The 12,694-nt window shown below is 44.8% G+C and overlaps 1 protein-coding gene across 2 annotated transcripts in view; it reads right to left on the bottom strand.

Annotated features, from left to right (window-relative positions):
- The window catches only part of KCNT2 (potassium sodium-activated channel subfamily T member 2), a 1,359,842-nt gene that overhangs the window by 246,416 nt on the left and 1,100,732 nt on the right, over positions 1-12,694 (bottom strand). For both annotated transcript variants that reach the window (XM_077277827.1, XM_077277828.1), the window contains exon 21: positions 4,247-4,381. In XM_077277827.1, the coding sequence (XP_077133942.1) occupies positions 4,247-4,381 (135 nt within the window). The remainder of the gene's footprint in view (positions 1-4,246; positions 4,382-12,694) is intronic.

The raw sequence follows: 12,694 nt of genomic DNA, 5'->3' as shown, positions 1-12,694 counted from the left end.
AAAAAGGTTTAATGAAGAAGATAAATAAGGGTAATTGCAAAACCTCAATGTTGAGTTATGTGTTTTCCTTATTATATAGCTCTGTCTACATGAAGCATTTGTTTTACAGTGCTTACTCTTGAGTAAGTTAAGAAAACAACCAGAACCTTCCTCAGGCTTATACACAACACAATTTCTATCCTGAAACAAGAAAAAGCTGATACCACCATAAACTAATGCAATCAGAAGTAGCTTCTCATCTAATCTCATCCCTCTAACTAATCAGGTCAATTTCAATAACTAGATGTTAGGCGTCCAGCTGCATAGAAATACATGCAGCCGTACTCTCTGGCCCCGAGTGTCGGCGGCAGTGCCGGGTATTGATGCGAGAGACTCCCGAGAGTCTCTGGTATTGCACACGCAAGTGTGACCCCGGCCTTAAGGTACCTTCACACTAAACGATATCGCGAGTGATCCGTGACGTTGCAGCGTCCTGGCTAGCGATATCGTTTAGTTTGACACGCAGCAGCGATCAGGATCCTGCTGTGATATCGCTGGTCGTTGAACAAAGTTCAGAACTTTATTTGGTCGTCAGACCGGCGTGTATCGTCGTGTTTGACACCAAAAGCAACGATACCAGCGATGTTTTACACTGGTAACCAGGGTAAACATCGGGTTACTAAGCGCAGGGCCGCACTTATTAACCCAATGTTTACCCTGGTTACCAGTGTAAAATGTAAAAAAAACAAACAGTACATACTCACCTTCGTGTCCCCCGGCGTCCGCTTCCCACACTGACTGAGCGCCGTAAAGTGAAAGTGAAAGTACAGCACAGCGGTGATATCACCGCTCTGCTGTTAGGGCCGGCGCTCAGTCAGTGCAGGAAGCGGACGCCGGGGGACGCGAATGTAAGTATGTATTGTTTGTTTTTTTTACATTTTACGCTGGTAACCAGGGTAAACATCGGGTTACTAAGCGCGGCCCTGCGCTTAGTAACCCAATATTTACCCTGGTTACCCAGGGACCTCGGCATCGTTGGTCGCTGGAGAGCGGTCTGTGTGACAGCTCTCCAGCGATCAAACAGCGACGCTGCAGCGATTGGCATCGTTGTCGCTATCGCTGCAGCGTCGCTTAATGTGAAGGTACCTTTAGTCTCAAGTTCCCACACAAAGACACATATTAGTAGAGCTTACAGATTTTACACTAGTTGTTTAGTTCACACCTATCAAACTGCATATGTAATGATATATGGTCAGGACACGTCCAAGATAATGCCTTAAAAGCCCCTGCTGATGTTGGTGGGATCGGCCAACAGTCCAATGTGTATGGAGACAACGGACTCTTCCTTGAAAGTAGATGTCAGGGGACAGAAGGATTTGGACTGATGGATTTCCAGGGTCCAAGCTTTTTCATTCTCCAGGAGATAAGCTACTGCTAATTAGTAGAGAAAGTAGAAAGTAGGAACCACGCATTCATTGGTATCAGAGAATCAAAAAATCATTCCAACGGTAGTTATCTAATGTGAGTGGGGGCCTAGAAAGGCAATATCACAGGACAGTCCTTGGGATCTTGTCACTCTCAAAGCATTGGTTTACTGGAAGGAGACAAAGGGAGGCTGCTTTCATTATTAGAAAGACAGTTATCATTGATTGTAGGATCTGAAGAGTAATTGGCTAACATTAAAAATGTGTGCAATGTCCATCACAGCTGTTCTCTATGGTGCCCATGTAATCACTTTGATGCACACATAAATGAGGTCAGTAAGTGATGCTGATGGCATACGTGTATGTATGTAAATGCTAAATGGCTAGAACAGTTTAATGCAGATTTGCTTTAGGGAAGTTGTGAATGTAAATTTTATCCTGTGATGTGTGTTATTATCAAGCCTATTCCCATAGTCCGAACAACTGATTTCAGCAAACATACTGCATAAGGTTTGACGTTACAGGCAATTTTTATTTCCATGGTAATTATATAATTAGGACCCCGTGTTTACATTCAAACACAAATTTGCATTATTATATCAATTGAATGTATCACTTTAAAATGAGGCACTGTTGAAATCAATTTTTTATAATAGCTATTTTTCTAATTATAATGAATTCTCAATTTTCAGTATAGCAATCTATGTTACAAAAAAATCCTGAGATTCTGCAATTTTCACTCTTGCCACTAAGCCTAACATTAGGCTCTTGCATTCTGTACTGTACCATATTTGACGAGGTTTCTCTTTATTATTATAGGTAAGATTACAATGACTGATCATACCACTATATACAATAAATAACAGGGGATCAATCATTCTCAATAAGTAATGGTCCAAGCTCACCTTCTACCCTTCCCTGGTTAGTCACCTTCACCCAGATTAGATACCTAGAAAACTTTCCTGAATATTGATGGCTATGGACAATGTACAGTAGATGCTGTAAAGCCTATCTCCAAATGCTGTTCACAGAAATTAAAAAAGGCTGTCCACTACTTTAACACTGGTGACCTATCCTTAAGATAGGTCATCAGTGCTTGTTAGGGGTAAGACATCTGGCACTCACAGAGTGGAAAAAGGTGAAAAAAGTTCCATTTATTATGCATCCAACATGTCATTAAACGTTTTCGGTCCTCGTATGGACCTTCATCAGAACAGGATGCCATGAGGAAGAGGTATCTGTTGTAGGCTAGTGCATTGGTAGTTGTCTATTTTCATTGCTGGGATGGCAACGCAGATTGCGACTACCAATGCTCTAGCCTACAACGACATATTGAATGCATAATAAATGGAACTTTTTTCACCTTTTTCCGCTCTGTGAGTGCCAAGTTTTTTCGACTACATATGCTACAGGCTGAATATCCTACTTGGGCACCCCATCGCTTTACAGTAAGAATGCCGTGAATATTACATGTTCATTTTTTAGGAGAGGACACAGTTTGGGCAAGCAGCATGATGAAGACATTGGTGTGAACTGTTAGGGTACCGTCACACAGTGCAATTTTGATCGCTACAACGGCACGATTCGTGACGTTCCAGCGATGCATTTACGATATCGCTGTGTCTGACACGCTACTGCGATCCGGATCCCCGCTGAGAATCGTACGTCGTAGCAGATCGTTTGAAACTTTCTTTCGTCGTCTAGTGTCCCGCTGTGGCGGCATGATTGCATTGTGTGACACAGGTTGTATACGATGTGCGCACAGTAACCAACGGCTTCTACATCGCAAATACGTCATGAAATTATCGCTCCAGCGCCGTGTATTGCAACGTGTGACCGCAGTATACGACGCTGGAGCGATACTTATACGACGCTGCAACGTCACGAATCGTGCCGTCGTAGCGATGAAAATGGCACTGTGTGATGGTACCCTTAGTCAAATAGAAGTGTCCACTCCCCAGCAATCGGAATGTCAGGGCAGAAGTCCATCTTAAAACAGGACTCAAAATTGTTAACCTTATGAGCTGTTAAGCCCTGTTTTTTCATTTGTGTGTATATCATAGTCCTAGGCATAGAAAGCATGTATGAACTCTACACAAACACATTATCACTGGTACAATGATACAATGCTACTTTTTTCTGCTAAAAATCCAAATCAGATTCTTATATTTGGACGTAACATCACTTCTACACTTTCTTAGTGCCTTATGGAAAAGCCTCTGCATCTGTTAATAAGGAAAAACAACATTTCTCTTAGCAGATAATCCTTTCTTTTTTTATGGCAGAGATTCAAGACAGGATTAAGCACTAGTATGAACTAAATGTGATATAGATGTAAGAGTTTTCCACCAGAGGAACAAAAATAGAAAATTGGGATAAAAGGATTAAGAAAAGTCGTTATATTACTCTAGGGATATGATCACACTGAGTTTTTTAGGAGAATTTGGAACAGAAACTGAGCGGAAACTTTTCAAAACCTCCTTAAATATTTAAAACTCTTCAAAAACTTTGCGCTTTTGGTTAGTTTCAGGTTTTAAAAATTAGAAAAAAGACTCGGGTGCACATATCCTTGATAGTTCTGAAAACTAATTTAACATTATTATTTGGGTCTTTTTCCAGGTATCAAAGACATGAATTTAATCATCACACTTGTCTTTTCTGATGACTAATTCAATTTCAAACAGTTAAACATCAAAAACAGTGAGAAGAAATGTTATGGTTCACGGTCTGGGATGATTTAGTGAATCCTGCTTTGATCAGGGGGTGCGCTAGATGACCCAGGAGGTCCCTTCCAACTCTACCATGATTCTATGGACGTTCAAGTGACAAAAATTTACACCTACCTGAAAAGTGTCTGTACATTGACTATTGTCTTTGCATCTGCCATATAATCCTCCTCGGCACTCATCGTGCTTTCCTTGTCCACAACCACCATGTTTGCTGCAAAAGTTACTCCACACTTCAGCAAGTCATCTAGGCTTTTGAAAACACAAAAATGACTTAATGGTTCTATATAAAACTCATAAACTAAACTAGTAGAACATATGTAGAACACAGAAAGCATGCAAAGGTGAAGTATTGGTTAGTTCATTGTAATTGAACTGTGTTGAATAGTGTTGAGCATTCTGATACCGCAAGTATCGGGTATCGGCCGATACTTGCGGTATCGGAATTCCGATACCGAGATCCGATACTTTTGTGGTATCGGGAATCGGTATCGGGATTAATATCAATGTGTAAAAGAAAGAATTAAAGTAAAAAATAGGGATATACTCACCTCTCCGGCGGCCCCTGGACTTTACCGCCGTAACCGGGAGCCGTTGTACCTAAGAATGCGCGCTTGAAGGGCCTTAGATGACGTCATGGCTTTGTGATTGGTCGCGTAGCGGTCACGCGACCGCTACGCGACCAATCAGAAGCTGAGGACATCTTTTAAGGTATTTCAAGCGCTTGAAAGACCTTAGGTGATGTCACGGCTTTGTGATTGGTCACGTAGCGGCACGCGACCGCTACGGACCAATCAGAGCGCCGTGACGTCATCTAAGGCCCTTCAAGCGCGCATTCTTAGGTACAACGGCTCCCGGTTACGGCGGTAAAGTCCAGGGTGCGTCAGAGGGTGAGTATATCCCTATTTTTTATTTTAATTCTTTCTTTTACACATTGATATGGATCCCAGGGCCTGAAGGAGAGTTTCCTCTCCTTCAGACCCTGGGAACCATACAGGATACCGTCCGATACTTGGTGTCCCATTGACTTGTATTGGTATCGGGTATCGGTATCGGATTAGATCCGATACTTTGCCGGTATCGGCCGATACTTTCCGATACCGATACTTTCAAGTATCGAACGGCATCGCTCAACACTAGTGTTGAACTGTCATGACTTTGGACAGGATAGTTTCGCCTCCATCGTGGTCAAGTCAGGGTTAATTTTAATTTGCCTCTCTTTGGTTCTGGGGTGGCTATTTAATGTTTGCAATTCCTAGATTTGGTGTCTGTTATACCTCTGTCTTCTCAGTTTATGGTTGCTGACCCAGGTTACTGATCTGTAAACATTGTTCCTCTATGCTTGTGTGCTTTGCTGTGTATGACCCGGTTTGTCCCCTGACATTTGCTTCTGTATCCTGCTTTGTACTGCCCTGCCCTTCCTAGTTATCTGACCCACTTGGCTTGTCCCCGTTTACTCTTTGTCTGATCCCTATGTACTACACTCTTATCTGGCTTTTGACCCTCAGCTTTCCCTGACCACATTTTACTGTTTGTGCCTTGCATTCCGTTACCTTCCCTGCACTCACATGAGGTGACTCCGCCCCCTGGTTACGTGACTGCTCAGTACTATGTCCTGTGCGCTTTGCTTAGTTTGATGTTCCTGCATCCCCTGCGCTCCTTCCCTTTCCCCCTGATAGCACCCCCTAGGTAGCACCAGTGACACCATTGGTGTCATCACATGAACAAATGGATATTTGCCTATTATAAGGTTTAACTAAACTTTTTTTTTTTACAATCTTGTCCTTTGAAGAAAGATATGAAGTTTTGCAAACCACATTGCTATAGGGTTTGTCTTAATTCCTGTAAAATTTCATACAAGTGACTCCCAAACCCTCACTTTTCCCAAGTCTAGTTGCTTGCCATGAGCTGCATTGATATCAGAACATGCTCATTTGGAGCACAGATGATGGCAGTAAAAAAGTCAGCACTTGTCTCCTTCAATTAAAGTTGTAAATACCAAAGCCATGCCCTGCAATAGGCTTTTCAACAGAGTTAGTGGGACAGACCTTTTCACTGCCATCATCTGTAGGGTTGAGCGACTTTCATTTTTTTAAGATCGAGTCGGGTTTTGCGAAACCCGACTTTGTCCAGAGTCGAGTCGAGTGCAGTCGGCCGATTATCGCTAAAAGTCGGGGATCGACCGAAACACGAAACCCAATGCAAGTCAATGGGGAAGCATAGTCGGCAGTGAGTGGAGGCCAGGAAAACACCTACAGTGCCCATTTTAATGCCAAAAACATCTATTCTTGTTTCTGAAGCTTGTCAATCTTAATTAACTTTATAATAATAGTTGGGCATTGGAAATTGGGGGTCATTTGGCAAAAGTTGTGGGGGTAGGGCTGGTTCAAGGTTTTAGTGGACCCAGGAAACATGGACTACGTCACGGCGGTGGAGCAGTGAGAGGTAACTATGTCAAGTTTGCAAGTGCTGTGATCCTAAGCAAGCAGGGGGGGCCCACTCGTTGGCATTGGCACTGGCACAGGGCCCCTCAAAGTACAGCGGTGTGTTTGCACGGCGGGGGCGCCTCCCACCAGCAGCGACACTTTTGCGTACTCTGAGGGGCCCTGTGCCAGTGACGTCGCCAACGAGTATGCCCCCCCACCTGATGAAGGAATCTGCACTTTCATCTGCACCTTCCTCTTTGTCCCTGTGTAAGGTGGTATAACATGCGGGAAGGGGAACCTTACTTTCAGCAGGGTCAGATTCTGGCTGTGTAGAGTGCAAGGGGAATGTAGTGGTCTAGGTCAATGTACCAGCAGACTCATCTAGCAGTGGCTGGGCAGTGGGCAGGATGAGGAGGAAACACAGATATAGGGCCAAAGAATAAAGTAGGCTAAATGCAGTTCAAAATTGGTAACAGGACTAAACAGGCGGCATTGCTTTGTTCAGTGGAGGAGCAAACCCAGGAGCAGCAGACACTGTTTTAAGGGCCCAACCACACTAGTAGGCCAAATGCAGTTTAATATCTACTGCTACAGGCCAAAAGCCTAAAGACTGAAGCTCAGCTTTATACAGTGGAGGACAACACCAGGGAGCGGCAGACCCCGTTAGTAGGCCGTAACCACCAAGCTTTTTAAAAAACAGCACTTAGTGAGAGCCAGAAGGTTGAAGCTCAGATTTATTCAGTTGAGGACGACACCAGGGAGCGGCAGACACCGTTAGTAGGCCATAACCACCAAGCTTTATAAAAAACAGCACTTAATGAGAGCCAGAAGGTTGAAGCTCAGATTTATTCAGTTGAGGACGACACCAGGGAGCGGCAGACACCGTTAGTAGGCCGTAACCACCAAGCTTTTTAAAAAACAGCACATAATGAGAGCCAGAAGGTTGAAGCTCAGATTTATTCAGTTTAGGTCAACACCAGGGAGCGGCAGACACCGTTAGTAGGCCGTAACAACCAAGCTTTTTAAAAAACAGCACTTAATGAGAGCCAGAAGGTTGAAGCTCAGATTTATTCAGTTGAGGTCAACACCAGGGAGCGGCAGACACCGTTAGTAGGCCGTAACCAAAGTTGAAGGCCAAATGCAGTTTAATATCTGAGACTTTAGGCCGAAAGCCTAAAGACTGAAGCTCAGCTTTATACAGTTGAGGACAACACCAGGGAGCGGCAAACAGAGTTATTAGGCCCCAACCACCAAGTTTTTTAAAAAACAGCACTTAATGAGAGCCAGAAGGTTGAAGCTCAGCTTTATTCAGTTGAGGTCAACACCAGGGAGCGGCAAACAGAGTAATTAGGCCCCATCTACCAATTTTTGGTTAAAAAAGCACTTAATGAGAGCCTGAAGGTTGAAGCTGAGATTTATTCAGTTGAGGTCAACACCAGGGAGCGGCAGACACCGTTAGTAGGCCGTAACCACCAAGCTTTTTAAAAAACAGCACTTAATGAGAGCCAGAATGTTGAAGCTCAGATTTATTCAGTTGAGGTCAACACCAGGGAGCGGCAGACACCGTTAGTAGGCAGTAACCACCAAGCTTTTTAAAAAACAGCACTTAATGAGAGTCAGAAGGTTGAAGACCAGATTTATTCAGTTGAGGTCAACACCAGGGAGCGGCAGACACCGTTAGTAGGCCGTAACCACCAAGCTTTTTAAAAAACAGCACTTAATGAGAGCCAGAAGGTTGAAGCTCAGATTTATTTAGTTGAGGACGACACCAGGGAGCGGCAGACACCGTTAGTAGGCCGTAACCAAAGTTGAAGGCCAAATGCAGTTTAATATCTGAGACTTTAGGCCGAAAGCCTAAAGACTGAAGCTCAGCTTTATACAGTTGAGGACAACACCAGGGAGCGGCAAACAGAGTTATTAGGCCCCAACCACCAAGTTTTTTAAAAAACAGCACTTAATGAGAGCCAGAAGGTTGAAGCTCAGCTTCATTCAGTTGAGGTCAACACCAGTGAGCGGCAAACAGAGTTATTAGGCCCCATCCACCAATTTTTGGTTAAAAAAGCACTTAATGAGAGCCTGAAGGTTGAAGCTCAGATTTATTCAGTTGAGGTCAACACCAGGGAGCGGCAGACACCGTTAGTAGGCCGTAACCACCAAGCTTTTTAAAAAACAGCACTTAATGAGAGCCAGAAGGTTGAAGCTCAGCTTTATTCAGTTGAGGTCAACACCAGGGAGCGGCAAACAGAGTTATTAGGCCCCAACCACCAATTTTTGGTTAAAAAAGCACTTAATGAGAGCCTGAAGGTTGAAGCTCAGATTTAGACAGTGGAGGACTATTTGAATTAGGGACTGCAGACAGACTTAGTAGGCTGTCCCCTGTGGACCATGCATCCACCACATTAACCTTTGCGCCGTAATGGACACGTAACCTTCCGTGGCCATGCCTACAGGCCCATGCGTGTCATGAATCCCAATGGCTAGGGATAGCACAGGACAAGCAAGGTACAAATATATAACGGACGAGCTCTAGGGTGATGGAACCTGGGCTGACCGCTGCCCTACGCCTGACAAACGCAACTAGAGATAGCCAGGGAGCGTGCCTACGTTGGTTCTAGACGCCACGCACCAGCCTAAGAGCTAACTAGTACTGCAGAGAAAATAAAGACCTCACTTGCCTCCAGAGGAACGAACCCCAAAAGGTATAGTTGCCCCCCACATGCATTGACGGTGAAATGAGAGGAAGGCACACACATAGAGATGATATATATAGGTTTAGCAAATAGAGGCCCGCTGTAAACTAGAAAGCAGAACGATACAAAAGGGGTCTGAGCGGTCAGCAAAAAACCCTAATCAAAAAACCATCCTGAGATTACAAGAACCCATGTGCCAACTCATGGCACATGGGGAGAACCTCAGTCCACTAGAGCTACCAGCTAGCATAGAGACATAATAAGCAAGCTGGACAAAAAACCAAACAACTGAAAATCAGCACTTAGCTTATCCTGAAAGATCTGGGAGCAGGTAGGCAGGAACAAAACAGAGCACATCTGAATACATTGATAGCCGGCAAGGAAATGACAGAAAGGCCAGGTAAAATAGGAAACACCTAGCCTCTGATGGACAGGTGGAAACCAAAGGCCGCAACCCACCCAAGTCACCCAGTACCAGCAGTAACCACCAGAGGGAGCCCACAAACAGAATCCACAACAGTACCCCCCCCTTGAGGAGGGGTCACCGAACCCTCACGAGAACCCCCAGGGCGATCAGGGTGAGCTCTATGGAAGGCGCGGACCAAATCAGTCGCATGAACATCGGAGGCGACCACCCAGGAATTATCCTCCTGACCATAACCCTTCCACTTAACCAAATACTGGAGTTTGCGTCTGGAAACACGAGAATCCAAGATCTTCTCAACAACATACTCCAATTCTCCCTCCACCAGCACCGGAGCAGGAGGCTCAACCGAAGGAACAACGGGCACCTCATACCTCCGCAACAACGACCGATGGAACACATTATGAATAGCAAACGATGCTGGGAGATCCAAACGAAAAGATACAGGGTTAAGAATCTCCGAGATCCTATAAGGACCGATGAACCGAGGCTTGAACTTAGGAGAAGAGACCTTCATAGGGACAAAACGAGAAGACAACCACACCAAATCCCCAACAAGAAGTCGGGGACCCACGCGGCGACGGCGATTAGCAAACTGCTGAGTCTTCTCCTGAGATAACTTCAAATTGTCCACCACCTGATTCCAAATTTGATGTAGCCTGTCCACCACCACGTCCACTCCAGGACAATCCGAAGACTCCACCTGACCAGAGGAAAAACGAGGATGAAACCCCGAATTACAAAAAAAAGGAGAGACCAACGTGGCAGAACTAGCCCGATTATTAAGAGCAAATTCGGCCAGTGGCAAAAAAGCAACCCAGTCATCTTGGTCAGCAGAAACAAAACACCTCAAATAAGTTTCCAAGGTCTGATTAGTTCGCTCCGTCTGGCCATTCGTCTGAGGATGGAATGCAGACGAGAAAGACAAATCAATGCCCATCTTGGCACAAAATGTCCGCCAAAATCTAGACACAAACTGGGATCCCCTGTCAGAAACGATATTCTCCGGAATCCCATGCAAACGAACCACATTCTGAAAAAATAAAGGGACCAACTCAGAGGAGGAAGGCAACTTAGGCAAGGGCACCAAATGAACCATCTTAGAAAAGCGGTCACACACAACCCAGATAACGGACATTTTCTGTGAAACCGGGAGATCAGAAATAAAATCCATGGAAATGTGCGTCCAAGGCCTCTTCGGGATGGGCAAGGATAACAACAACCCACTGGCCCGAGAACAGCAAGGCTTAGCTTGAGCACACACTTCACAAGACTGCACAAAGGTACGCACATCCCTAGACAAGGAAGGCCACCAAAAAGACCTGGCCACCAAGTCTCTAGTACCAAATATTCCAGGATGACCAGCCAACACAGGAGAATGGACCTCGGAGATGACTCTACTGGTCCAATCATCCGGAACAAACAGTCTTTCTGGTGGACAACGATCTGGTTTATCCACCTGAAACTACTGCAATGCACGTCGCAAGTCTGGGGATACGGCGGACAATATTACCCCATCCCTAAGGATACCAGTAGGCCCAGAATCTCCAGGAGAGTCAGGCACAAAACTCCTGGAAAGAGCATCTGCCTTCACATTCTTTGAACCTGGCAGGTATGAAACCACGAAATTGAAACGAGAAAAAAACAACGACCAACGAGCCTGTCTAGGATTCAAATGCCTGGCAGACTCAAGGTAAATGAGATTCTTGTGATCAGTCAAGACCACCACACGATGTTTAGCACCCTCAAGCCAATGACGCCACTCCTCAAATGCCCACTTCATGGCCAAAAGCTCCCGATTACCCACATCATAATTGCGCTCGGCGGGCGAGAATTTTCTAGAGAAGAATGCACATGGCTTCATCACCGAGCCATCAGAACTTCTCTGTGACAAAACCGCCCCCGCTCCAATCTCGGAAGCATCAACCTCAACCTGAAAAGGAAGTGAAACATCTGGTTGACACAACACAGGAGCAGAAGAAAACCGGCGCTTAAGTTCCTGAAAGGCCCCCACAGCCGCAGGAGACCAATTAGCAACATCAGCACCCTTTTTAGTCAAATCAGTCAAAGGTTTAACAATACTGGAAAAATTTGCAATGAACCGACGATAAAAATTAGCAAACCCCAAGAGCTTCTGTAGGCTCTTAACAGATGTAGGTTGTGTCCAGTCACAAATTGCCTGAACCTTGACGGGATCCATCTCAATAGTAGAAGGAGAAAAAATGTACCCCAAAAAAGAAATCTTCTGGACTCCGAAGAGACACTTTGAGCCATTCACAAACAGAGAATTGGCCCGCAGAACCTGAAACACCTTCCTGACCTGTAGAACATGAGACTCCTAGTCATCAGAAAACACCAAAATATCATCCAAATACACAATCATAAACTTATCCAGATATTCACGGAAAATATTGTGCATAAAGGACTGAAAGACTGACGGAGCATTGGAGAGTCCAAAAGGCATTACCAAATACTCAAAATGGCCCTCAGGCGTATTAAATGCGGTTTTCCACTCATCACCTTGTTTTATCCGCACCAGATTATACGCACCGCGAAGATCTATCTTAGTGAACCACCTAGCCCCCTTAATGCGAGCAAACAAGTCAGTCAATAATGGCAATGGATACTGATATTTGACTGTAATCTTATTCAGAAGGCGATAATCTATACAAGGCCTCAGGGAACCATCTTTTTTTGCCACGAAAAAAAAACCTGCTCCCAGAGGGGACGAAGATGGACGAATATGTCCCTTTTCCAAGGACTCCTTAATATAATTCCGCATAGCAGTATGCTCTGGCAGTGACAGATTAAATAAACGACCCTTAGGGAACTTACTGCCAGGAATCAATTCTATAGCACAGTCACAATCTCTATGAGGAGGGAGCGAATTGAGCTTAGGCTCCTCAAAAACATCCCTATAGTCAGACAAAAACTCAGGGATCTCAGAAGGAGTAGATGAAGCGATTGAAATCGGAGGTGCATGACCATGAACCCCCTGACATCCCCAGCTTAACACAGACATTGT

The sequence above is a fragment of the Ranitomeya variabilis genome, chromosome 8 (assembly GCF_051348905.1).
Source record: "Ranitomeya variabilis isolate aRanVar5 chromosome 8, aRanVar5.hap1, whole genome shotgun sequence".
NCBI classification, from domain to species: domain Eukaryota; kingdom Metazoa; phylum Chordata; class Amphibia; order Anura; family Dendrobatidae; genus Ranitomeya; species Ranitomeya variabilis.
This window is presented reverse-complemented; position numbering and strand designations above follow the sequence as displayed.